The 26,542-nt window shown below is 37.6% G+C and overlaps 1 protein-coding gene across 1 annotated transcript in view; it reads left to right on the top strand.

Annotated features, from left to right (window-relative positions):
- The window catches only part of FAF1 (Fas associated factor 1), a 173,472-nt gene that overhangs the window by 121,074 nt on the left and 25,856 nt on the right, over positions 1-26,542 (top strand). The window contains exons 13-15 of the mRNA XM_052800638.1: positions 4,801-4,955; positions 19,180-19,316; positions 21,874-21,962. Of these exons, the coding sequence (XP_052656598.1) occupies positions 4,801-4,955; positions 19,180-19,316; positions 21,874-21,962 (381 nt within the window). The remainder of the gene's footprint in view (positions 1-4,800; positions 4,956-19,179; positions 19,317-21,873; positions 21,963-26,542) is intronic.

Raw genomic sequence — 26,542 nt, 5'->3', positions numbered from 1 at the left:
AGATACAACGGTATAATAGGATCAAATAGTTGGAAGATGAAAGTAGACTAAATCAAGCTTAAAATAAAACACACCTTTACCTGGGAGAGTGATTAGCCATTTGAACAGCTTACCATGGTTCATATGGATTCTCCATCACTGATGATTTTATGAGACTAGATGTTTTACTGAAAGATAAAATTACTGAAAGATTAAATTAGGAATTAGGAATGTCTTATGCCACGTATAATACAAAAGACCAGATCAGACTATTAACAGGGATCATCTCATTCCCATTTTAGGAAGCTGTGGGGTACAGTTTAGTTTGGATCCTCTTCTACAAGGCTAGAGGCTGGTTAGTGCCCCTTGTCTCTCTGTCTTTGGTGTCTGTCTCCTTTCTTTTGACTGGTGCAGGGCAGTTTAATAATGCTTATCTTCAGCTGGTTTTGTTCTGTTGTGTGTAATACAGAGACAAGGCTTCCTGTGAATCTCCATCTGCCCTATTCCTGCTTTGATCCTTTTTTTAAGGTGGAGTAAATTCGAAGGTGTGTATCACCTTGGTGTTAGAGAAGGTTTGCATTCTGCTTAGGGAAAAAAGGGTTGTGCATGATAGAGTAGCTGTGTCCAAGAAAGCTGATCATATATATGATCTCCAAGATCTCCTTAGACAGGTGGGTCGGACTGTACACTTCTAAGGCTTAAAGATGTGCAAATTTTTCCCTTTGTTCATTTGAATTAGCTCTCGCTACCTAAAACCTAGATGAAAAATTAAGATCTTGATTTGTTAGCCTACCAGCTTGAAAGAACATTCATGCCCCTAGCAGATGTTACATCGTGAACGTTTTTGTCTCAGTCATTACTTGACCTTGTATACCTGAGATTCAAAAATAACCATTCAGGTCTGTGGTTTTGCTGACCCTTATGACTGTATTGCTATTCTCATTCAAGTTCATATTCTTCTGAGGTATCTAAGTTACTCACATTATTAGGAACTGGCTGAGAAGCTTGGATATCTCGTTACGCAGTGATTATCAATTTAGTCTCTCAAACTCATGAAGATCTCTGTGTGTTTCTGCCTCAGTGACAACTTTTCCTTCATTTCTTCTAATTCTGTATGAAGTGCATTAACTTTTCTGAAGTTCCAAAATGCAAAAATGGCCAAGTGGATGGCATAGCTGTGATAGGACAGATCTTTAATGTGTTTGTCTCATGTGTGGGACCGTATGTGCATGTCAGATCTCTTTGTCAGGTACATCAGTTTATGTGGCAGGAGGCTGCTACACTCTGGATGATGTGGCAGAGAGGTTTCATTGTGCAAGGCTACTTCTGGGGGGACTGTGCCTCTCAGGGGGCTGCCCTGCCGCAGAACAGTGTCAACCTAGAGCCCGCATTTCCTTCCAGGGTGCCACGTGCCAGGCGTATTCCATCAACAGATCAAAATCAGGCAGGTGAGGGCTGCAGCGCTTCGCTGCAAATACATAGTGGTGGGTGTGAGGCAAGGGAGCAGAGACACAGCTGAGTCTCATGCAGTCTGAATGCAACAGAGGTTGCAGAAGAAAATGCTTGAGGTCTGGATTTTTTAAGGTGTTTAGATAGCCAAGGTGCTGAAAACAGGTAGCACCTCTTTCCATGGCCCTTTTTCTTCTGAAATAAAATGAAACCTGGAGCTTAGAGTTCAAGCTTTTAGGGCCTTAAGTCTTATTGATATTGATGAGACTTACACTCCCGAGTATGTTTGTAAATCCAGGCCCCTTCTGAAAATTCTAGTGTATGACTGCCTGGTCTTCAGCATGAACATACTCTGAAAAATACATCTCTTGATGGCTTAAGTTCATGAAGTCCGAAGGCCTTTGGAAGTCCATCAGCTATTCAGTACTTAGAACCTTTTCAGTGTCCCATACCTTCAGGGGGACTAGTAAAAGTTCTTCCGTGTCGGATTTTTTTTCTTGGTTAAAATTTTATGCTAAATATATAAGCCCCAATTCATTACATTTTTGAGAAAGCCAATACAGAACAGACTAGTGCTCCATTAGTAGGCTTCTTTTATGGAAGTCAAGACTGTTCAACAGTTTAGTAAGCCTATTTTATTAGTATTGACTAAAAAATTTCCTGTATTAGTCATCATAGAATCCTAGAATTTACTCTGATTTTTCAAAGGCTTGAAATAAAACCAACAAAAACCTGCTTATAACTATATACTATACTACCATGGATTAGTAAAAAAAAACCAACCACAAAACCAAAGAAACCCAAAACCAAAAATCCACACAGCAACAACAACAAACTCCAAGCTGTGAGCCTTTTCCAAGGAAAAAATATCCCTGTTTTCCCCTAAGATTTTTCAAAATCATGTTTCAACACTTCAGTTCCTCCTGCTAACTCTTTTCATTTGTCCTAGCAGTATGCCTATGTCTGACCTTAACGTTTTGGATGAATTATCAGATACAAGTACAGTCTTTTGTATGTGATGGAGTTTAGTCTTTGCATGGTGAGATTTGTTGATGCAACAAAAATTACATTCACTTGTGAAGTAGCTCAGTGTAAACATCTATTGTGTACATGCCCGTTTGTTTACTAAAATTTGTCCCTAAATCTTTAAGCCTGAAACTGTACATATTTTGAAACATTCAGTTGTATGGAATCTCATATTTAACAGTTTCATGGGGTTGTTTCTTTGGAAGTAAAAGTGTTTCTCAAGAGCCTTTTTTTCTATCTGCTCCCAGTGAAAAGAGGAGAGCAAAGCCATCCGCTTACCACAAAGCAGTGCCACCACAAAGGAAAGATTAAGGGTTTAGAGAGAGGTCAATGTGGGTTTTTCTCTAACTAAACACTTTCCTAAAGTTTCCTTGTGGAAAAAATAATGAAGTCATCTCAGAGTTTTTAAAGAATTTTTATTTCTTTTTCACCGTCTGCATTCGCTTGTCTTCTCAGCATGGATGTTTAATCTTTCTAGGCTTTGTGAATTGGTCCAAATGAATAAGTGGTGAGCTGTCTCTCTAGGAGCTAGAGGCTTATTCTAAGGCCCTAATCACTGAGTAAACACATCTTTGCCCTCCCTCTCTTACAACTGCTATATAATAGTCGAGATTCTAGCACAGTAACCTGGATATTGCAGGGATCGACGCTTTGAAATGCAGAATGGCTGATCCTCAAAAACAGACAGTGCCTGATCTTCCCCTGCCTCTTTCTTCTTTTTAAATTAAATATCACCACAGAAATGCTGTTTTATTGCTTGATATTGTGCATCAGTGCCCTGGATTTTCAAGTTTAGTTTCAGTCAACATTGTTGGCTGCACTTATATGGATCTCTGCATGTTGGGCTTATTAATGGTCTTTCCTGGCACATGTGTACATGGTTCTGAAAAACATTTAAATTAAATTAGACAAGCATTAATGCAAATTACTAATCCCTTTCCCAAAGTCTAATCTTCAAATGTATTATTCTTTTTATAAACAGTCATTAAGTTTTATCCAAAGTCAGTATATGAGGTGATAGCCTTACAGGCTTTTTACAAAAACAGCTTGTCTCAAAATTGCATCCCATGTCTTGCTATATTAATACACATCAATATCTAGTATTCAGTGTTACTTCTGATGAAGAGATTTGAAATGACTTTAAATAAAAGTCTGAAAATAGCATTTACCATATTGTCTCAGCAAATATGTTCAAGCAGGATTTTAAAATAAAGTAAGTAATATATATGGGTATGGGGGAATGGAAAGTTGTAATTTTCTGAATGGTATTTGTAATTCATTGAATACCAGATATAGGATCATGGCCCTAAACTAGCTTATGGTTTCCCTGTATTTTTCTCAGTTTTCTTTCTGTATTTATGTACACAGACTCACTTTCCAAAAGGTGGTCTGAGATTATCATGGGGACACAACAGAGCTCTGTGCTGCTGGCAGTGAAGCTCAAATATTACTTGATAGGGTTTCAGAAGAACACAGCACAGAATATTTTGTTTCAAGAAGCCGCAAGCACCATCCTTATCATCTAGTCTTCGCTAACGTGGTAACTACAACGAGATATATGAGTGCTCACAAACTCAATATGGGATGTGATCCATGTCTCCTGTACGCCTTCCCTTGCGTCCTACATTCGTGGTGCTGGGGTGGCTACCTTGCTTCTCAGCTCCACGAGAGATGTAGCCAGCTGGGCTGACATGTGGCCTTTTGACCAGCTACACATCGACTTACGACGTAGGTGAGAAGCTGATATGCTGTGGGCCTCCCCACATCATACAGCTGGATGGAGAGCTGCCAAAACATCCAGCATGTAATGTCGCAGGCTTTGGGACTGTAGGCAGCTGTATTGTTACTTACTCATTTTCCTCTTTATTTGGCTACAGATGGGGTGATAACAATACATTGTCAGTTCTTCAGGTTATTTATAATTGTTTTGTATTGTAGATGCTGTTGTATCAAGAGGTGTGTTCCTTGCTCAGGGAATTGTTCCAAATGTTATCTTTATTGGGCAGCAAGGCAAAAAAGTTCACTCATTTCTTAAGCTAAGTCTGTTAATAAGGTTTTTGTTTTTCATTCAAATGTTGTTATTTTCATGTTCTAAGCATATAATATATTGCATTTTGGTACCTGAAACAAAATATTAGGAAGCATTGAGAAGATTCACAGATTTGGAGGGATGGACCATTTGATTCGAAATCTACTGGGTTTTTTTTCCCTGTGCGTGCATGTTGAGATACTCAGCACCCTCAATAAACACCATACGGCTTACTAACACACAAATCTGCAGCAGTAATTTTAAATTACTAAATAGCCTGAGGAAGTTTTCAGTGATCTTTTCTCGTGTCTTTTCAGAGAAAGCTTCTTGCTATCTACCTCCACCATGATGAAAGTGTACTAACCAACGTTTTCTGCTCACAAATGCTTTGTGCTGAATCTATTGTCTCCTATCTGAGTCAGAACTTCATAACCTGGGCATGGGACATGACAAAAGAAGCAAACAGAGCAAGGTAAGACTCTTTGGACTGTGAGTGGAGCAGCCTTCCTCTCAAGGAAGACCCTTATCTCTGTGTCATCTCTGGGTATCAAATCTTTTGTTGCTTGATATCTATTTGAACTAAAAACTTCGTGCTCATACTTAGCTGGTCAATGAAGCTGTGCTGGCTGATGTTCACTAAGAATTGGACTGTTCTTGTTTTCATTACAAAATGACTTCTTATTCCTGTGCAAGAAAAAATAGTTGAAGAAATTATTTCCTTTCTTTTTTTTTTTTCTTTTTTGAGTTTATTTTGCAAACATATTTCTAACAACATGTCTTCACAGTTTGCATTGCAGTGCTATATTATGTGACACTAGTTGTATGGACGCAGGTGTAACTGTATTAGAACTGTCTGGGATAATAACTACTGCTGTTAATGAAAATCTTATTAAAAAATAACATTCATGTGATTAATATTAAAAACAGATTATGCAAAAAATTAAAAGCTTGCAATGCATATGAACTTTTTTGAACTACAATTTTCTTATAGAATGTTCCTTTGGTAATGTTCAGGCATTCTGATAGGTTTTAATATAATAAAAGCTATCCTGTGTTTTAGAGAGACTATCAGTTTGCTGATGAGTAAAGAAATTAAAAACCTGTAGATTCCACCTCCTTCTACATCTTTTGTGTGTTACCAACAATTTTTCTTATCTTTATGTAAAGACCTCTTTCTTCTTTAGTTATCAATTGATCATAATCTATTGAAAATACTGATTTTATGATTATACTTATTATATTTAGAAATAAGACTTGTTTAGTTTTCTAACTTGGTCCTTATTTCATCACCTTTATTTACACAGAAGATGACTGCTTGCAGGATAGTGTCTTGCGTATATTACTATAAAGAGAGTTATTCTGACTTTTGAACAAAACGTGCAACGATCATTCGGGCTGGGATAAGGTTGCCATGTTTTTTACACAATTCCATTGATTATTGAACAATTAGAAGTAGATACTTATGTTTCTTTCTCTTGTGGCTTGCTAGAATAGAGCATTCATGCATTCCTATTCTTAAATATGTAAATTATAGTTAATATTTCATTACTGAAAGTAGGCATGGAGAACAGAACAATCTCTCTTTCTAAAACACTTTTTAAACGACACTTGTGTTTCACAGGAATTCCTCACTCAACCTTCTGCATTTCATCATTGGACAAACCAGCAGCTGTGTTTCAAGTTTAAGTTATTCTAGAGAAGAGTTAAAGATTAATAAAAAAAGCAGTTGCAAAAACAGATAAAATGTTTTGAAAAAAGAAAACAGAGAGAGAGGAAAAAGAAACATCTAGGTTCTTTCATGGGACCAAATACATAGACTGGAAAGTTGCTTAAGTCTTTTGGTATTGCCATTCATGGGCAGTAAGGAGCCTCCTCCTTTTCTTTTATCCCACAAGTTGGTGTAGAAGGAAACACTATTTCTAGACCATCTGTAGTGGCTAAGTTCATTTGACTACCTGCTGTTCTATTGTTTGCTTTTCTATTTAATTCTCTAGTTTCTTTTATTTTACATTGACAAAAAATTGCAGTGTAGTTTCTTTTGAAAAACTGTGTTTGAGGGGTTTTTTTTATGACTGACGATCAACAGCCATGTAATTGCTTTGTTGTGTTTTACTAAAGAAATCTATTAAGTAGCACAACTTTGATACACTAGTAATAAGAGTTTGCAGGTTACAGAGACACCTGTGGTGACCAAAGCGACAGAAGCTGCTTATTAGAAAGAGCCTGTACAGCTGTGTCCTATTAACTCCTTATGACACTTCTTAAAACACAAAATAAAGGGCTTGTTTAAGGCTTTATAGCTATTCTCAGTGAACCTAGTCACCGATTGTGCAGTACGATAGGGTTTTTAAGCCTTCATTTTTTGCTTTCTATTAACAATAACAAAGAAACTGTCATATTAACAGTGAGGTCAAAAAATAGCAAGGGGTAAACAAGGCATGCTGGCTCGAATTAGAATAATTTCTCAGTTGTGTTTAGTGTCACATCCTCCTCCTTAGATTGTGGTTTCTTCAGAGAGGTTGTCATGCTTCCTTCTCCCTTTGGAAAGTGCCAGTGCACTGTGGGCATTCCCATAAATAAATACTTGGTACCTCTGTTTAATTACTACCCGTCATTATGTGACACAACGACAGTGGTCTTGGAGCCTGTTCTGTTCTGTATCCCTATGAATACAGTTGCACGTAGCTTTTTATTTGAATGGTGAGAAGACAACGGCAACAACAGAAGGAACTGCTTTTTGCGTGCTGGTGTAGCCCAAGAGTAACTTACTTCTGCTGTTAAAATTGCATTACTGGGAAAGCCAGGGTGGGAAGGCAGAGGAATCAGGCCCACTTTATTTACAGCAATCAGTAGGGACACCTCAATGTCAGTAGTAAAAAACAGGTTTTCATTACTGTAGCATGGCATGAATAAATTCAGACAGATATAAATATTTTCCTCATATAAGCCAAAAAATCTTGAATATTCTGATTCTCTTTCTTGCTCTTTTCTGTCCTCTTTCTAACATCTATGGATGTCATTCTGTTCCAAAAACAGTCTTAACAGTAGTTTCCATTCTTCTCATTAATGAAATGGGGGTCTATCCTGAACGCTGTAGAACAAACACAGCTCCAAAATCATCATTTTTCCTGATTTTTTTAGTATGTTCCTTGACTGACACTGATCTAGGGATGTGCTTTGAATCCTGCATTACTGTACACTAGCACTTTTCAGCTGGAATCTCTTGATCTTGTTCTTCAACACCCATTGCAACAGAGTGAAGAGACTTCTGTAGGTAGGACTAGAAGTAGAAGGCTGTGTGCAAGCGCCAGGGTAACTGTCAGCAGTAGTGCAAGAGCATAAGCATTACGACTTTGGGAGTCAGATTTTGAAAAATTTCTAACTATAGCCACCTAGGACTGTTACTTTGTCAAACTGAAGGAGAACTCTAGTTAATACAGTTAAGAGGATGTTTTATTTTGGCTTCCACAGCTTTTAATTGCCTCTGACATAAGGTTTGCAGGAAAGGGAACAATTACTTTGGGTAAGTGCTGCAAATTATGAATCTTTTCATTACTAGAATTAAAAAATCATAATAGAAGACACGAAATAATACAATAAAATAATTACCCTTCATTTAGGAAAATAACGTGGTGTTTTTAAAATTCTGTTAAAGAATCTACTTGAAAGCTTTATCATGTATAGTTTAGACTTTATCTTAGTGACCAACTGTTTGGAATATTTATGTTGTCCATGGTCAAAGGAGGAAAGAACCCCACAAAGCTACATGTGTATCTTTTACTTTCTTGTTGTATTCCACTCAATTTGGGGTGAATCATGAGCTTAAAAATCATTATTTCCTTTCCATTGCTTGCTATAGAGATTTGCTACCATGCCACTCCAAACAGCAGAAATACGCTTATGGGACGTGTGAGGGCAGCAGTAGCGGTGTTTGACAGCAGTGGTGTTAACAATTCTGGCCCTACCTTTTGGTCCAAGCACACGGCTGCAGCAGCTCACTAGCTGCATTGGGCCATGGCATGGGCTAAGCGATTCCTTAGGCTTCCAGAGAGGTTATGGGATAGATAAGCAGGAGAGCCAGACATGAGCAGCTGTAATTCTGGCACTTTCTGACTTCAAAGAGTTGACTAAATACCATTATTCTAATATAATTATATGCGTGTGTATGGGAGGTGTGTCCTGGTTTCAGCTGGGATAGAGTTAACTGTCTTCCTAGTAGCTGGTACGGTGCTATGTTTTGAGTTCAGTATGTGAAGAATGTTGATAACACTGATGTTTTCAGTTGTTGCAAAGTAGTGTTTAGACTAATGTCAAGGATTTTTCAGCTTCTCATGCCCAGCCAGCAAGAAAGCTGGAGAGGCACAAGAAGTTGGCACAGGACACAGCCAGGGCACCTGACCCAAACTGGCCAAAGGGGTATTCCATACCATGTGACGTCCCATTTAGTATAGGAACTGGGAAGGGGGGGCGGGGGAATCGCCACTCGGGGACTAGCTGGGTGTCGGTCGGCGGATGGTGAGCAATTGCACTGCGCATCATTTGTACATTCCAATCCTTTCATTATTGCTGTTGTCATTTTATTAGTGTTATCATTATCATTATTAGTTTCTTCTTTTCTGTTCTATTAAACCGTTCTTATCTCAACCCGCGGGTTTTGCTTCTTTTTCCCGATTTTCTCCCCCATCCCACTGGGTGGGGGGGGAGTGAGTGAGCGGCTGCGTGGTGCTTAGTTGCTGGCTGGGGTTAAACCACGATAAGGTGTTATATATATATATATATATATGTGTATATATATGTATGTAAGCACATGCCTAACCATTTTTGTTAATTCATTAATATGCATTAATATAATATATTTGTATCCAGAACAGATATATAGTGAATATACATACATATATACCTACATATGCACACATACCCTTATGTTTGTACACACAGCATTTACAAACATAGATTATGCATAACATTAGCAGATTTCCAATGTATATAATGTTTGCCAACCAAAGCAATGCCAAAACCATAAAACACTGACTCAAATGTCTGTGGAAGCTTTTTAGCTTTTGATATCGTTCCCCTTGGGCACTGTATTTCAAGGTGTTACCAACTTTTCTCAGCTCTGATGACAAGTACTTGTTAGTTTTAATGTTCAAATGATAGTATTTCACTTTGCTTAAGCTTAGGAAAGAGTTAATTGACTAAAGCACTTCTCAGCAGCAGGTTGTCTTCACCGGTGATTTCCGTCATCGAGTAATTAGCAATATTCACAGTTGCTGACCCTTAATACTAACCTACTGAATGACGCATGCCTGGATGAAGACCAGTTGACCATATTACTCCAGCTCCCCAATCCTGTTTGATCCTTCGGCAAATATATTGCAGGTGTGGGGCCTGGGAGAGCTGGACTTGGTGAGTTAATTTCTCACTGCCTGTTCAGGAGCGACCGTAGGTTCTGTATATGTTGCTTGCAAAACTGTTGGACGTGTTCTTTAGGCACTAAATCCTTATCAGGTTTCACAGAACAGTGTGAAAACCTTTTCTATTGTATTTTGCAATATTTTATTTTATTTACTTTAATAGCAGTACAGTGCCAGTCAATAAAAACAGGTCAAAAGTCTAATTAATGTTTTAAAAATAAAGTTTCTCAAACACCGGACAAGTTTGTCATTTTTTGTATGGTTTGTTTTGAGGAGGAAGAGGAAAGAAGGTGAGGAGGGAACCCTTCTGTTCCATGATTACATCCCACCCGCTCATTTTCTCCTTTTCTCCTTTGCTTTTGATTTTAGTGGCGGTCTTAGCAGAATGTCAAGATCAATTTGCAGCATGGTTTAACTCAAGGTTTGCATTCTGCCAGCAGCGATTGTCCTAACGAACAATGCCATGTGTTCTTGTAACTTCAGAAGCTTTTAGAAGGCTCATGGCAAGGGCAGCATCTAATGACTTTATTAGTGTAGGGTTTCAAAATGGGCTCAGTAATTGTTCGCATCTCTTTCTCATCTAGTCATAATTACTGCATAGTATTGTTCGGGGTTGCACTTGTGAATAGTTTCCTAATAGCACTGAAACGAAGAAAAAAGGAAAAGGATAAAAGGTGATTGTCTCTTTAGATGGAGAACAAAACAGCCTGTATATAGATGATGGTTAAACTGTTTATTATACACCCACCAGAAAAGGTAAACTATCCCTGCTTAAATATTTATGTGCTTCAAGGTAATTTCATGTTGGTAGTCTAAAAATGTCCAAATTTGGAAAACTAAAAACCAGCAGATAATGCATTTTAATCTGATCATGATTAGTAAGATATGGATGTCTCCATAATATTCAACTATAAATAGAAAGTAGTCTCTCTGTCGATGTGTTTAAGGTTTTCAGTGCATTGTTTTATATGCCTATAGCGATGCTTTAAGGTCATCTGAAAAAAATAATTATTAAAACCACGGGAATTAACTAAACTTACACATTTGTAAGCATATATTTTAAGTCCCCACTATAAAACCAAATCCTAAAGCAAGTTCTATCCCACTGTACTCGAACTACAGTGTAGTTTATTAAACTTGTTGAACAGAAAAGGTGAAAGAATAAAACTCTGTAGTGTCCTGTGCAAAAGAGGTGAAGGCAGAAGAACAGGTAGTCAAGAGACTTTTTGGACTGTTTTGAGGAAGGAGAAAGAAGTCATTCACAGGTCCATCTAGCTACAGGAAGTCCACAACTGCACCAGTGGAAGTCTAATGCCAGATGGAATTGAAGCTGTGGAGAAATTTAGCTGCATCTATGCATCCAAATCAACTGTCAGAAGAAATCATTGAGCTGGCAGTCAGAGTTTTTTGTACCTAAATGCAGCTGAAAGGTGTGAATGAATTTCCTTGGTACTGCAGGGTGCCCAATTGGGACAAAGAGTCCTAGCAGAAGTGCAGATGCCCATCCTCTTCCTTTGGGTTAGGATGACTCTGCTTTGACCTCTCACCTCTCCTTTTTGTTACCGTTCTGACTGTGGGTCTTGGAGAGCTGCAGATGACAGTGTTCAGTCCATGCCTGGTCAGAAGGTTCAGTTGTACCTGCGTCATTCCTGACTGATGGTTGTCTGATCTAATCTTTGGTGAGAGGGAGGTTTCTCAGCGTTTCTCCATAACCAGTTCCAGTACTTGACTTTCACTCCCTTTAGGCAGTTCAAACTAATATTAAACTGAAGTTTCTCTTGCAGCAATCAATGATAATTATATCTTGGTTCACTCAGTAGGCAATGAGGTATTCTCTTCCCTTCTGCTGCTGTGCTCTTTGGACTCTAAATGGCACTGTTATGTTTTCCCGCAGTTTTCTTAAACTAAGCAACTGTGACTCCTTCAGCCTTTCCTTGTAGCTTGTCCTTTTGTAGACATTTATTATTGCAACCTTCATGTGGTCCTTCTGTAATTGGTCCACATCTTTACTGATGCACTGTGCCTAAAACTGCCTTCTCAGTGCTAAATACAGAAAGAGGATTATTTTATGTTGTACAAACCATGCTTCTGTTTACTCACCCCAATATGATGCTTGTCGTCTTCACATCGTGACTTTTCTTCTTCCCTTAGTGCTTGATTCTTATTCTGTATTTGTGCAGTTGTTCCTCCTACTTGGAGACTTTCATTGACCTTGTTGAATTGCATTTTACTTGTCAAGACATTTCTCCGATTTGTGAAGATTAACCTGAATTCTTTTACTGACTTCCAATGTGCTTGTAGCTTCTCCCACTTTACTAACATCTGTAAAGTAACTATACACACTCTCTGTTCTCATCTAGGTTATTATTAAATCTACCTGTAACAAGCCTTGGGTATTCCTTAGCAAATCATGTATTACATGCCTTTCTAATGTAATAGGCAATAATCAAAACTACCAGTGATGTGCAAGCGCATCTTGTGTTTTCCTTTTTTAGTACAGTGTTTTAGCAAGGGGTCCAGGTATATTTTATTTATACTCTTACCAATGATTTTGCCTGGTGTCCAGTGGTATCTGAAAGGATGGATTAGTGAGTTTCCAGAGGGATGTGTTTTAGACTAAATGGGGTTATAAAGTATTTACTTAATCTGTTGGAACCTTGCAGGATTAAATTAGATCTTCCATGTTTTATGAAGAGATAGATAACCAACTTATGTAGGCTTTACTCTCGCATAAAGAAAGAGTGGATAAAATCATGCTTATTACATCTGAATTCCTGGATATTTAGCGTGTGGTTACTAAAGAAAATATCTACATCATTTGATTCAGGCTGCTTTATACGTCTTTAAACCATGCCTTGTATCTGTTGCTCATTCCCCCTTGTGTTTGAGTCAACAGTTATGACCCTACCAATGTGGGTAAGACCATAACTCTGTATTATGGAGACTATGGATAGCAGGCTTATTTTAATATACCATTTCATGGCCTCAGCTTTTACTTTTTTTAAAAATGCAAACACCTAATACAAAAATGTTATTTTTACATTAACATTTTAATGAGTCTTATGTTGACTTTGCACAGTATATATTATTAAAAATAATCCGAAATCTTGCATATTTAATATTCACCATTGTTTTCTTCATGCTCAGGAAAGAAGTTACTTTTTTTTCACACCCATTTCTGAAGTTTTAAAGTTTCTTAAAGTAAGGTTGGCCTTGGGAAGTATCTGGCTATAAATAAAGCAAGCTTTTTTGGCCCAAAAGCATCCCAGTTGTGGACTGAACACCAGTTCAGACTGAAAGGGAATACATATTTTAGAAGAGGTTAGCAATTTTGTCCTGCTGCTGCTTTCTGAGCAGGCAGGCTGAGATGATACAGCAAAAAAACATCTCCAGTGCAGCCTGTCTGTTACAAGCAGCATAGTGGGCACCATGTGCCAAAGGGCCTCATTTTAGGAAGAACTTTTCCAAAGTTTTCCTACCAGTGTGTAAAAATTAAAAGTAACGCCAGGAATACTTATGAGTAAGACTGTAACAAATAAACAGATCTCTTTTAAGTTGGTACAAAAAATAAGGAAAAATTGATCTAAAATCCTATGCAATTTTTTATATTTGTTTTAATACATTTTATACGTACATTTGAGAGCAAAGTTCTCTCTGTATGGAAGAGAATTTGCCCTTTAGTGCACTAGACAGATTTGCTAATTACAATTATTAATTAACCTTAAGTTGCTGGGGAGAGTTTAAGAAAAGCAGAAGCAAAGGAGAGCTTTCAATTTTTGTTTGAACATAGAAAACCCATTCAAAACATAGCGTCAGGTGTCCCTCTTTGCACATTCCAGGAGTACACGACAATGTACGATATGCAGCTTGCTCTGCATTAGTTTCCTTCTGCAGGTTTACTTGATTAACAAAAAAGAGCTAGAATGAGCATTTTAGATTTAGTTACTCTTTCTGCAACTATACTATGCTATGACTGCTTGATGTTTTTATTTTATTCACAATGTCTTGAGAAGATAGATTAATTTGGGGATGTATGCAGAGCTATTCATCCTATCAGATTGTATCATCAGTTTGATTCCAGTAGGTAAGTGAAAATTGATACCACAACAGAGGACAGGCATAGACCAGTTAATATTTGGTTTCAGTGATGACTGGTAGGTAGGTGGTGTCCATGTCTTTCAAAGCCATGCCAGTTGCCACTTTTCTCAGTGGAAAGAGAAAGGAGACTGAATTCCTCTGCTCTTTTAGAGCCTTTCCGCTGGATTGAGGCCAAGGGCAGCAGGCAGCAGTGCTGCGTTGTGCTGTGATTTTTAATGGAAATGCTGAGGACTCTTATTGCTCAGAATCATCAATTCTTTGCTAAGTTCTTCCTTTAATTCCTCTTCAGTTCTTCAATTCTCTGTAAACTCTTCCTCTACTAGGTAAGAGTAGGAATCACTTTGAACCAGTTCACGTTGGAAAATGCAACATGACAGTTTGGGAGCCAGCGAATGCCTCTGCCTTGTGCCCCCTTTAGAGACTGGGCACCAGAGATGCTCTTAGCTTACTAAATTGTTTAGTTCCTTTAAATATTAAAGGAATAGTTACGTTTTTTCTAAAGTATTTAGCATCATAGCTTTTTTGTTTGTTCATGTTCATGGTGTGGTAGGGAGGGATCTTGCATAATCATGGATCCAAAGTTGACCGCAATAGATCCTGTACATATGAATGACAAAAATGTGAAACAACATAATACACGAGCAGGAGGTACATAAAGAAACAATGAGAATACCAGTCATTGTAATGATGAAACACCTCCCGTTGGGAACAGCTGCCATCTCTCACTTAGGGGTTGGCTTTCTCTTTTGGGCCCCACCTCCCCCCAAAAGGCAATATATATTTTGAGGTGTAAATAGGTATCATATAGATCAAAAGCTTTCCAGAGATCAAAAAATATTGAGCTCTGCGATCAACACTTTTGATGATCAGCACTTCGGCCAGAGGTGGCCAATTTTGTTGTTAAAAATTAAAAGCTGCACGTTCTCACAAAAACGTATTATTGCTAAACCCCAGCATTTACAAAGTTCTACGTAGCATATCTGAGATCAGGAGCTATGGTAGATCACAGACTTAAGTTGTAATAAGTATTCCCTTTGGTTTTGAGACTCAGTAATATCTTAAACTTTTTTCAGTAGATTTTTAAAGCTGTTATTTTTTCATAATTGCCTCCTAGGAGCTTTTTTTAAGTAACATTAAATAAATTGCATTTTATGATAACATTACAAAAAAGTTATGGCAGGAGTGTATTTTAATGTAACGTGTCACGTATTAGCTGGTAGGGAATGATAACATTCTTCTCTGGGAAACTAATGTGCTACAAACATGATAGCTCTTCGCACAGGTTATCTCAGAGTGCATGTGAAGGGATAACTGCTGTGCAGTGATCAGCAACATCCCAAATTAACATCTTCATTTCACCCAGAATAATTTTTCCTGTTTGCTGCTTTCAACCAAGGAGTGAACTATGTCTAAGAATTAATACCTATTGAATCTACATTTAAAAAATTAAGATAAGTTTGTAATTTTTTTAGGGTTTGTTTCTGTATTTGTCAAGCCATGGTCAGTGTCCATGTTTATTCTGTAGCTTTAATAACTGCTGGTTTCATTGCTAGTGAGTCATGAAAGAAGTAAAGAAATTATGCTGTCTACCAAAACTATTACTTTTCTTGATGAACTTTATTCTTGTAACTTTCGAGATTTTTTTTAATAGATTTTTCCTTCATAAAATGCTTTTTTGCCTTTCTTATACTTCTTCCTCCTTGAATATTTTTGTAATTTAAAAATAAAAGGACTAGTAGGGTGCCATTTGCCCTTTCTTTCTGGCAGCGTTCCTCTATTTCCACTTTTGGTTGGAGATCACAGTAATCTAGCGTGTTGTGGAAAACAGTTCCCCCCGGAGGGACATCTGGCTCTTTGATGCACTCCACAGGCAGTTCTCTTGGCAGCTCTGGAGATGCCACTGAAAGATCTGGCACACTTCTGTTTAGATGAAAGTAAGAAAATCCATTCTTAGTGATGTACAGAATAAGATACTGGTTATTGCACCAGATTGTTTTGGTCCTACTCACATACTTCTGACAGTAAGTATTAGCACAGAGGAGATTTTCTTCTTTTTTTTTTTTTTTTTTTCTTTCTGGATATGAATGTGGAAGAACATAAAAAAAGGTCTGCAAATACCAAATCAGTAAAGGCAGAAAAGGAAAAAAAATAATGCAAGATTAGTTAAGTAGTTGCAAAATCTGTTAAAAGGCATGAGAAAAACTGAACAGGGATCATGAATGAAAATTAATTTGCTACCCATCTAGTAAAATGAACAGAACAGACGTGTTATGAGTAATTGCTGAGCACTTACCACTGACCTGGCGAAGAGCGCGTGTGCGAGTGAGTAATCGCTGGTGAACAGGAGTTATACAGTGTAGGTGTTGGAGATTGCTGCTGCTGCTATCTCTCTATTCAGTGTTGCATCGTTTGACTACCTTCACATTTTTGTTGGCTTTACTACACTTTAGTTCAACAGACAAGTGGGGTCTTACTTGGTTCCAAAGGGCAGGATCTATTTTGATGGATCATGTTAGTGAGAAGAGTTTCTCGTGTGTATTTGCTGTGCTCTGAAGATACACGTTGATAACTACCAGCTGGTCATTCATCCCCCACAAACATCCTCATCTCGGCTGCCCATACTGTAATCTGGACATTCATTATTCAAAGTTGGAAGTGCTGGGAAGAAGAGTTGTTTCTCATTCCTCCCCCAAGAAAGACAAAGGCTGCCTGATGGCAGCAGTGGCAAATCTGTGGCATTTGGGTCAGAATTGGCATGAGCTGCTCTTGTAGCTGGTACCTGAGCGAGCTGGCTGCTGTCCCTGCGAGCTGAGCAGATTGCGACAGCCGCAGAGGAAGGGATGCAATTCCAAAGAGCAGGGCGGATGGCATCTGTGGCTGTAAGAAGTGGCCGCAAGGAAAAAAAAAAAACCCAACAAAAACCACCATGATGGGAGTTGTTGGCATCTGGCATCTCTTCTGCTGTTACTCAACCAGGAAAGTATGTGTACCCTTACAACAGCCTGGCACGACATGCAATCTTCTGAAGCCAGGGACTTGAAACCTGTTCCCAGCTTTGATTATAGAGGGCCCCAAGGTATCATAATCTGTTAGATTCTATATAGTCAGCCAGAAGTTCCACGTATAAAAATTTATCTCCTGGAAAAAAATTATTTGGGAAATCTTTTAACATACCAAAATACCCACTTCATTCAGAATTCTCTGCGTACAAACCCCTTAGCTCTAAAAGCATATTTTGAGACTGAGTTATGGATTGATTAAATACAGAATTGATTAAAAAAAAAACCACAGACCCAAACAACAAACCAATACCTTTGCCTAGTGCAACTAGTATTGTAATATTCTCTTTAGTTTTGTTCCTTCTATAGCATTATTGTCTACAGCACTTTTTCACCTCCAGTTAAATATTTTGTTTTCCCATGAGACTTGAGTGCTTTTACTCTGTGGTGTGTTGAAGACTGTTGAACACTTGTAATATACAAGTTTCAGGAATCCAGTTCAATTGTCTGCTGTCTTTATTACTTCCAGGAGTGAAACCTTGAACTCACATAAGTCATTTTGCCGTGGAAGGTAACCACTGACTGCTGTGAGGCCAAGATTTCACTTACGTATTCCCACCTTGAAAAGCAAACATCAAAAAACGTTATTTAGCTGAAGAGTTTGTATGCCCAGACTTTATGGACACTTTATTTTATCTTTACCAGATGGTATGTCTCTACATAGGTATTTCTGATATAGCAGTCTCTATTCAGCATTTTTGACATTGTCTTTGTGTGTGATCGTTCTGAACTGCAAAAGACAGGTATCAAGGAGGCAAGGAAAGGTATTTGCCAGGAACGTTTATGGCTTTGAAATACTCGCTAGCTGCCCCTGCTCGTTGCCTTCCATCCAACTATGGCCACAGTTACACTACAAATTGTCTCTGAGGAGGGGTTTTTTTTATACTTCAAGTGCCTCAAACGAGCCCAATGTTGTACTCAACAGGCTTATCAATTCTTAGCCATTTTATTAGATACAATATATATTGATTAAAAAAATCACAATTTTGAATCTTTTCAGTATCTTTGAGAAGAAATGACTTGGAGCACTTGACATTTTAATGCAGTTTGTCTTTTCAAATAGATTTGGCTTCTAATGCATGTGACAACAGGACTTTGCTCTTCAGTTAGAGCATACATTTCAGAGTAGTTGTTACCTAAAATATTATCATAAGGCATAAGAAAACACATGATTTAAGTTGCCTTTCATGAACATAATTAAGAATTAATAAGCCTGTACCAGTGGCTAGTCCTCAGAATTTCCACTGTTTTGCCTTTTGTGACCTGTGTTATTAAAAGTCCATTATTTTTACAGACTTTATTAAATTGGATCTTATTAAAGCATTCTATATTTGCATTTGGTCTTTCATAATTCATTATTATTATGACATTTACTTTTTACCATCAGATCTGAAAACATATCATAAGCTACCCTTTTCTCTTGAAAGAAATGCTAATTTCAAACAGTCCTCTAATGGAAGAGAAAAGCTTTATCAGTTTTTTCATTTATTCAAGATCGTGTTAAGAATACTAATGCTAGACTTCTGTATGCTAATATCCAAGAGCTTTTTTTGGTCAAAAGCTTAGAATTATTGTTTTTTAGATCACACTACTAAGTGTGTCACTGGCAGGGCGCTAGTACAAAAGAACATACAATTCTGAAGTACCACGTTTTAATTCTATGACTGATAAAAACAATTTCTTGATCTTTCATTGTTAAATTATGCTTTTGTATGAAATGATACTATTTTTACACTTTGCCATGTTTACTAGATTATGGCTCTACTTAGTTTCTCTTTAGAAGTTTTTAACAACTGATTTAGCATTATTATTGGGGGGGGGTAGTTTTGAATTATAGCCTGCAGAATAGTGTAACAGGAAATAGAATTCTCCATCGAATAAATCACTGTCTCAACCAGTTATTAATTGTTTTAATTTAGACAATCTGGGGTCTATCATATTTGTAAATATTCTCATAATTTAATCATAAAAAAGGATAAAGAGCTCTAGAATTGAATGCAGAAGCCTAGATGTTAAACAGTAGATAATGCTCAGTTAAGCTGCTGAATTTAGCATAATTATTTTTTAAAAACTAACTTCAAAAACACCTCTACAATGTTAACTGGGGTTTTTTTTCCCCGCGTAGGTTTCTGACGATGTGCACTAGACACTTCGGGAGTGTCGTAGCCCAAACAATTCGAACTCAGAAGACAGACCAGTTTCCACTTTTCCTTATTATTATGGGAAAACGATCCTCTAATGAAGTATTGAATGTAATACAAGGTACTATTCTCACTTTATGTTAAAAGTATTTCTTGTGTATTTAAACTGTTAGAAGACATCTTTGCTAACCATTTCTTTCTTAAGATGTTCAGAATATGAATTCATTGCACAAAAGAAACTTTCAGTTGCCACCATATAAATAGCTATTATTCATAAATGTATTCAATAACATGGTATTAGAGACGGAAGTTGCCACAACTGTAGCAGAATCATAGTTTAAGTTTTTCATTTTTGTAAAGTAGAAGCCAAATTTCCTAAATAAGGAGCTACACTTAGTTTTCCAAATTTATATCCAGATATACCCCTGGTTTCCAAAAGATTTTGGCTACACTTTTTGTGTAGTGCCAGAATGCATTTAGTTCTTTGCATGTAGCTCCTGGTTAATATGTGGACTCCTGTTGCATGTAGTGGGCTAATATTTGAACATGAGTTGCTTTTTCAGACCTGCCTGCAGTGTTGAGACCACAAATCAGATCAGAATTTAAGTTACTAATATAGTCTCACATAAATGAAGCTTTCTGGCTTACATGAGCAGTTCTTTCTGGCATAACCATTCCTCTGATTTCGCTGACAGCAAGATGACTTAGATGTGGAGTGATGCCCTTTGACTGCTGTTCTCAGTAACTCTTCAAATTAAAATACATCAAAGAATGGCTGCTTCTCATTTCTTCTGCTTTCTCCGCAAGTTTGCCTTCATGACACTGTGTCCTCATTTATTTATTGCTTCTATCTAGCAATCTTTATTCTAATCTCCTTATTTTTCTGAGGAAATTCAGCCTCAGGAAACACTGCCTTTGGCAGACAGCATTACTATTTATTTCTGTATATGGCATTAAGGATTTTCTTGAGGAATCTGCAGTGCTCCTTCCTATAGACAAAATTGTTAATTTTGCATGGATTTTGTCTCCTTAGTGCAAGGTACAGCACAACACTAATTCGTGGTAGTTCTGTCACTTATAAAACTTATTTCATACAAATAATCTTATAAATAGATTTTCTTGGTTTTATAACTCTGCAGCACAGTTCAGCACCTGTGTTATCGCACTGACATCAGTGGTGCTTACTGGCTTAAATTACTGAACTGTTTTAGCAACTTGGTGACTCAAAGTCATAGCACAGTGCAGCTTCATATTATAAAATAATCCAAATTATTTCATTGCGTTCATTAGGTTTTAGTGATTCATCAGGTTTTCTGCAATCTTTTGAACTAAACTAAAGTGATCATCTATTGCAGCCTTACTTAAATTTATCCTTTAGCAAAAATCAAACATGCCGTGCTTGTTATTTTCCCATTAATTGGGACACTGGTGTCTTTTAACAATATGACCTCAAATGAATGGTAGTGTCTGAAGTCATGCGTGTTGTAGCATGCGGGATAACATTTTCTGCTAAGGTGGCAAATGCTAGAAATGGGAACAATGAGGGCCTTTCAGGGCTGGGTAAGAAGGCATGTTTACAGAAGAGATACAACAATATAGAAACTTAAGTCCCTGTGACGTTTATTGAAATGCAGACTGTCTAAGTTTGCTTTTGATTTTTATTTTTTCCTGGGGTCGGAAACTATGGGGACCGTTTTGTTTTCTTTAGTGGTACTGTGGCTTCTGCTTAGTTTACTCCTTTTAAAATTTTGACCAGCATCACCCATATAAATCTAGCTCTTGCTGGTATTGTTCTGCTGGGGTCCAAAGGCTGGTTAGGCTGGCAGATGTTAAGAGTTTATAGTTTTTGACCATTTCTCATGGTCTAAGACCTTTTAACTACTACAACAAGTGGCTTTAATGGGTAGTCTTGTCTTCAGTTCAGGAAGAGAAACCAAAGACTGAGTGCATCTTGGTAGGAGTGTTTAAACTAATCTTTCAGTCTTATTGAAGACTGGAGGCACACTGGTAGAAAAATGTGAGGAGGTATCTATTTTCCTATGCATGTGCTGTATTTCTTGATATATACACACAGATGAATTACTTTTCCGCTATTATTAGCTTCACAAGTTTTATCAGAAGTAAATACACTGAAGAGAATATATTATAATATTTGAAATTTTACTAATAGTTCTGCCTGAAAAAAAATGCGTGCGCACACATCCATTCGATCACTGTATTCTGTATTTTTCCCCGTGTTTTTAAACCGATCCACTTGGATGCTGCTGCCAACATCCTACCTTTTGTTACCTGACTAAGCAACTGCTTCAGTCTCTGTGATTATATCTGGGAATTCTAAAACTGTAAAATCAATTTCATATCAGGGAACCCCAGGTATATTACGTTCCTTTAACGTCAGTGGTTAAAAGAAATAGTTATTCCATGCAAGCGCAAAAGCAATTGTTCAGATTTGAACCACGTAAAATTTTAGCTTATGATCAACATTTGTTTGTAAAAACAATTTCAGACTTTCATTAAAAAGGCAAACTAAAAGCATTCTGCTGAGACACTTGCATGTTCTACTCTTTTTTTTTTTTTTTTTTTAATAAGTCCGGCTATTTCTTATGGATAATTATAAAATTACTTCTTTTTTGTTTAATAACTTTTTTGATATGAAGTTCAGCTATCTTTGTTGCTAGGTAACACAACAGTGGATGAGCTAATGATGAGGCTGATGGCTGCAATGGAGATCTTCAGTGCCCAGCAGCAGGAAGACATAAAGGATGAGGTGAGCGTTGAAAGTTACTGCAGATACCTACTGGCTTCCACAAATCACTGGGGATGTAAAATGAACCAGATGTTTCTTTAGCCAATGAAGTTGGGTATGATGTGTTTTAGTGTCTCCTCCATCATAAGAAATTAAAAACGTTAAGTGTCCTTTATTTATTTGGGTCTCTCAAAAAACCTTCTTCTTATTGGTCTTGCCATTTTCAGTTTGTTTCCTTTTTGTGAATATTAGTCATGAGTAACCGTTTACATTTACAGTGGTATTATAGAGCTTAATATGCTCACACAAGGAAATGACAATCAGATTTCTTCCCAATGACCAGCTCCAAGTTATAGGTAGAAAACAAAAATAGATTGATATATCTTAAATGTATATGTTTAAAATGGGATTGAAAAGCAACCTTAACCAGAACTACGCCAGTACTGAGTCACCATTCAGAACAACACAGAATGGGTAAGTGATGACAAGACTTTTCAAAAACAGTGTTTCAATTACACAGAAGTAGACACAGTGAGGTATACAGTTGAAAGATGTTTATCTGTTACTCTATAAATTGAGAGTGACATTTTGAAGTAATGAAGTACTTAGGAATTTATAATAATAGGTGTGTTGCCATTCAAGATTATTCTTATCCTGTTGTATAGACATTGATTGACAATAATTCACTAAACACATTCTTCACATTTAAATCTTATATCTCATTAGTGTGAGATTTACTGATTATGGTTATAGTAATATGAAGGCATGGTATCTGCACAATATCTGTAGTTCATCTTTTCTTCTTTATTTATGCTACCTGTAATTCATTGGTAAAGAAATTGACTTTAATTTTGTTAATACTGAACACAAATTTTAATATGAGGATTACAACAAAAACCCAAGGCACAATATAATTGAATTTTTTATTGCATTTTAACAGGAATATGTCGGGTATGGGGGTTTTTTTTAATGCTTTAATAAGACAGTAAAATTCACATCACAGATGAGTTCCAAGAAAGGTTCAGAACTGAAAACTATGAAAGCTGATAGAAAGGAAGAAAACAGAAGGAAAGAAAAGCATATAAAGGCAGAGAGATAAGAGCAGATAAGGGGCAGGAGAAGGAACTAGAAGTAGGAGTGATAGGATTGGAACAGAGGGAGGAACAGGAGACCAGAACAGTTGTCCAGAGCAGGGGACATCAGTATTTAGGAGAGAAGGTGGGGGCAGGTAAGATAGTGATAGTCCTAAGTCCATCCTAAGATGATAAAACCAAGTGGGTTTGCAACTGAGAAACATCTGGATGTGAGGGAAACAAAGCTTAAAGAAAGAGAGGTCTCGGTAGCCCTGAGGCCACGGTTGCAGAACTGGGAACTGGCTTCTGTGTCCTGAGCTGCTGTCGGTCCTTCACTGGATGGCCAAGAACAGTGACAGTCCAGTAACACGTCCCCACGGCAGTGATATGGGTGTCTCCTGACTTCTTACTCCAAGTGCTCTACCTATGTAGGGAGAATGGAAAACTAATTTTTATACATTCCTCTAAAATCTGCCTTTGTCCAAGTCTTCTGCAGTCTTTTCTCACATTTCCTTTTGCTCTTCTGTCACTGAGAGCACCAGTGACATTTCTTCCCCAACGGGAGTTTTTTCTAACACACTTTGACATTCAGAAAACTGATGGAAAATTTCATAAACTTTGGGGGCAGATTTCCAGACGCTACGGGTTCTATACACAAATAGGATATTTATTTATACCTTGGCTCCACTTGTTACAAGCATGCCAAAAAGGCGATCTCAGACAGTTTTGCCTTTGAAGCAGGAAGTTTAAAACCAAAAAATAACCTCACTTTATGAAATTACTATTCCAGAGAGGGAGTATTTGACAAGCAGTCTGTACTCAGTAGAGGGCTTTAGCCTGAAAAAAAAAATATTGCCTTTTTGTGGTTTGCTACATAACATGTAGCTTTCTCGTACAAGTCTTGTTCTTGACAACTTCAAGTGTTCGAACAACACCACCTTTTCTTTTTTAAGATCTTATTGCAGTTGGTGCAATTTTTTCCCCAAATATTACAATAGCAAACAGGACACAGAGTCCAGTTTCTGTTACTGTTTTCTTAATAGCAACAATAAGTCATCATAAAACCACAAGAAGATAAGCAGAAAATTCTTCTGTGTTTTAAAAAGAGAAGTCACCTATATAGCTTTGCTGTAAACAGAAGTGTGTGTAAGAGAGAAATAGAACTGGAAACACTTGTAAATAACAGCATGAAATCATTAATGAGTCAGTTTATGCAGCTGAACTGCTACACTTTGGATTTTTAACTTGCATGCACACGAAAGCTTCCACCACAGCTATTGCATAATTGTGTTTAGCACAGCATGTTTTGCAGTGCCCTCTGATGGTTATTTCGGTACAGGATGACTATTACCACTGCTAGCTAATGGTACAGGTGTTCGCCGCGATGTTGGCTGTAGCTGTTCAGGCATCGCTTTACAGTCAGCTCCCTGTCACTGATCATCGACTGATGGTGTAGGCAGGATGCTCAGAACAGCGTCACCGACTCAGCTCACCTGAGCAAAGTGAGTAACTTAATTAGCTGGTGGTAATAGTATGGTTAGCTAAACCCTGTGCTTTTGTATCCATGTATTAGTAGAATCCACTGGTGTAGCCTCATAAAATTTTAATTAGGCAAATTTGGGGCATATTTCTATAATGTCAAGTGCTAAAATACCATCATTTAACCAGCAATTGGATTTAATTTATAGATTTGTATATTGTGTTTGATTAAGCTTTTTCTTACATAATTTCCAAAGAAATACCTTAAAAACATTGAGATACATATGTGTACTCATAGTAATCCAGTGTACCTGTCTTGAGGTACAGCGGTGCGTAATTTAGGCACCCATTTTCTCTCCCAGGCTTTCTTAAAAGAAGGCTCAATCTGCCATCCCATTCTTTTCCCTGCCCCTCCAAGGCCTCTGGGTCGATCGTGAACCGCTGGACCTGTCACTTACTGCCAGCTGTGTTGACCAGATGACATTTTGGAAACCTCCTGCCTCTTTTGGCCTGCACTGTTGACGTGCCATTGTAGATATGTGGTCTAGCTGTCATGCTGTCTGTTTTTATAAGTTTGCTACTTAAATTGCCTTAAACAAGCCACAAATATTAAAATACGATCAGCCGTGTACTGACGTGTATGCAGAATTACTTGGAGGCTACACTAATGATTTCATACATCTAGTAGACATATTTTCCTTTTCCAACCATGTTTGCTCCTCTGGCCTGCACTACAAATGTTGGTACCTCAACTGCTGTTCAGGCAGCGGGGTTGGGGATTTTTTGCAAAGAGGAAATAAATGCCATTAAGGAGTTTCTTCTGTAAGTGAAAAAGGCTATCTCAGAGCATGGACAACTGGCCTCTGCCACTGTTGATCAAGGTGTGAACTGAGATTTTTCAGGGAGTGACTTTGAAAAGAGCATGTAGTATCAGTTCCTCTTAAGTGTCAGTGCCTGGTACTGGACTTAGGAAAACAAAAATAATTGTAAAATATTGTATGCCCTGGAATGTCCATTTTTAAACATCCTGTTAGCTTGCTCACTTTAATTGGAGAGTTAAATAATCATCTCAGTGCGGTATGATGGGCTCAAATAGATCCGAGTTAGTTCCTTTGTGAGATTAATGTGAAGAGATACGTGATTAAATCCTGGTATTACAGCACAACACACCTGTTCTGGGCCGATCCTGAACATTTTTTCTCTATTGCCTGAGGAGGAGGCTTCTCAAAGGATTACAGTAACACTTTTTGACAAGCTTATACAGGGTGGAGTTTCCATGTAATGACAGGGCTCATTTGATGATGCCTCAGTAATGCATTCTTTTTATTTTTGCTGTCAACATTTATTACTGTAGAAGCATTGACTGTTACACAGCTGGTCCAACTTGTCCACATTTAAGTAACAGTAGGTCTCTCAGCGTGTTTATTTTTGCCGTTACGCAACACTAGCACTCCTGCTCTCAGATTAGACTTCAAGGTGGAATTGTAATACCCACAGTTGCTTCTAAAACCTTCTTATTTTTACAAATACCAATTAAAACCTTCAATTCACTTTAAACTGTGTCCGCTGACACTGTTTTCTTTAGAGTAAGAGAGAGATACTTAAGAATTTTCAAACTGGAAAAACTGTTGTAAACAGACTCTGACTGAAGAGAAGCTGTAGAAAAACGTAGACCTGCAGAGTCACCATCTTTGCTTTCTGATCTTAGGTGACATCTCTTCTTCCTAGATACTGCTACAGCGTGAGGAAAATGTAGGTCCTTCCTGACCAATATCTGGATGGGGATTTAAAAAAAAATGTAAAAGAAAACAAAAACTCCAAAACAGCAACATAAATTCACCTTCTTTTCCCTGCCACAAGTCTTTGTGAAAGTATCCTTGTGTCCATCCCAGCACTCTCTTGTGTTAGATGGGGCTTCACTGGCCAAGTGTTATTTTCATAACTTTGCAGTAAGAAGTCTGCTGTCACCATGTCTTCCTCCTCTTCTGCCTCGCTGCTGTCAAATGTAAGGGATTTCCTTCTTTTTTTTTAATGTGAGAATTTAACAGT

This window comes from Harpia harpyja, chromosome 11 (genome assembly GCF_026419915.1).
Source record: "Harpia harpyja isolate bHarHar1 chromosome 11, bHarHar1 primary haplotype, whole genome shotgun sequence".
Classification (NCBI taxonomy): domain Eukaryota; kingdom Metazoa; phylum Chordata; class Aves; order Accipitriformes; family Accipitridae; genus Harpia; species Harpia harpyja.
The sequence above is the reverse complement of the archived record's forward strand: the minus strand, read 5'-3'. Positions and strand labels throughout refer to the sequence as shown.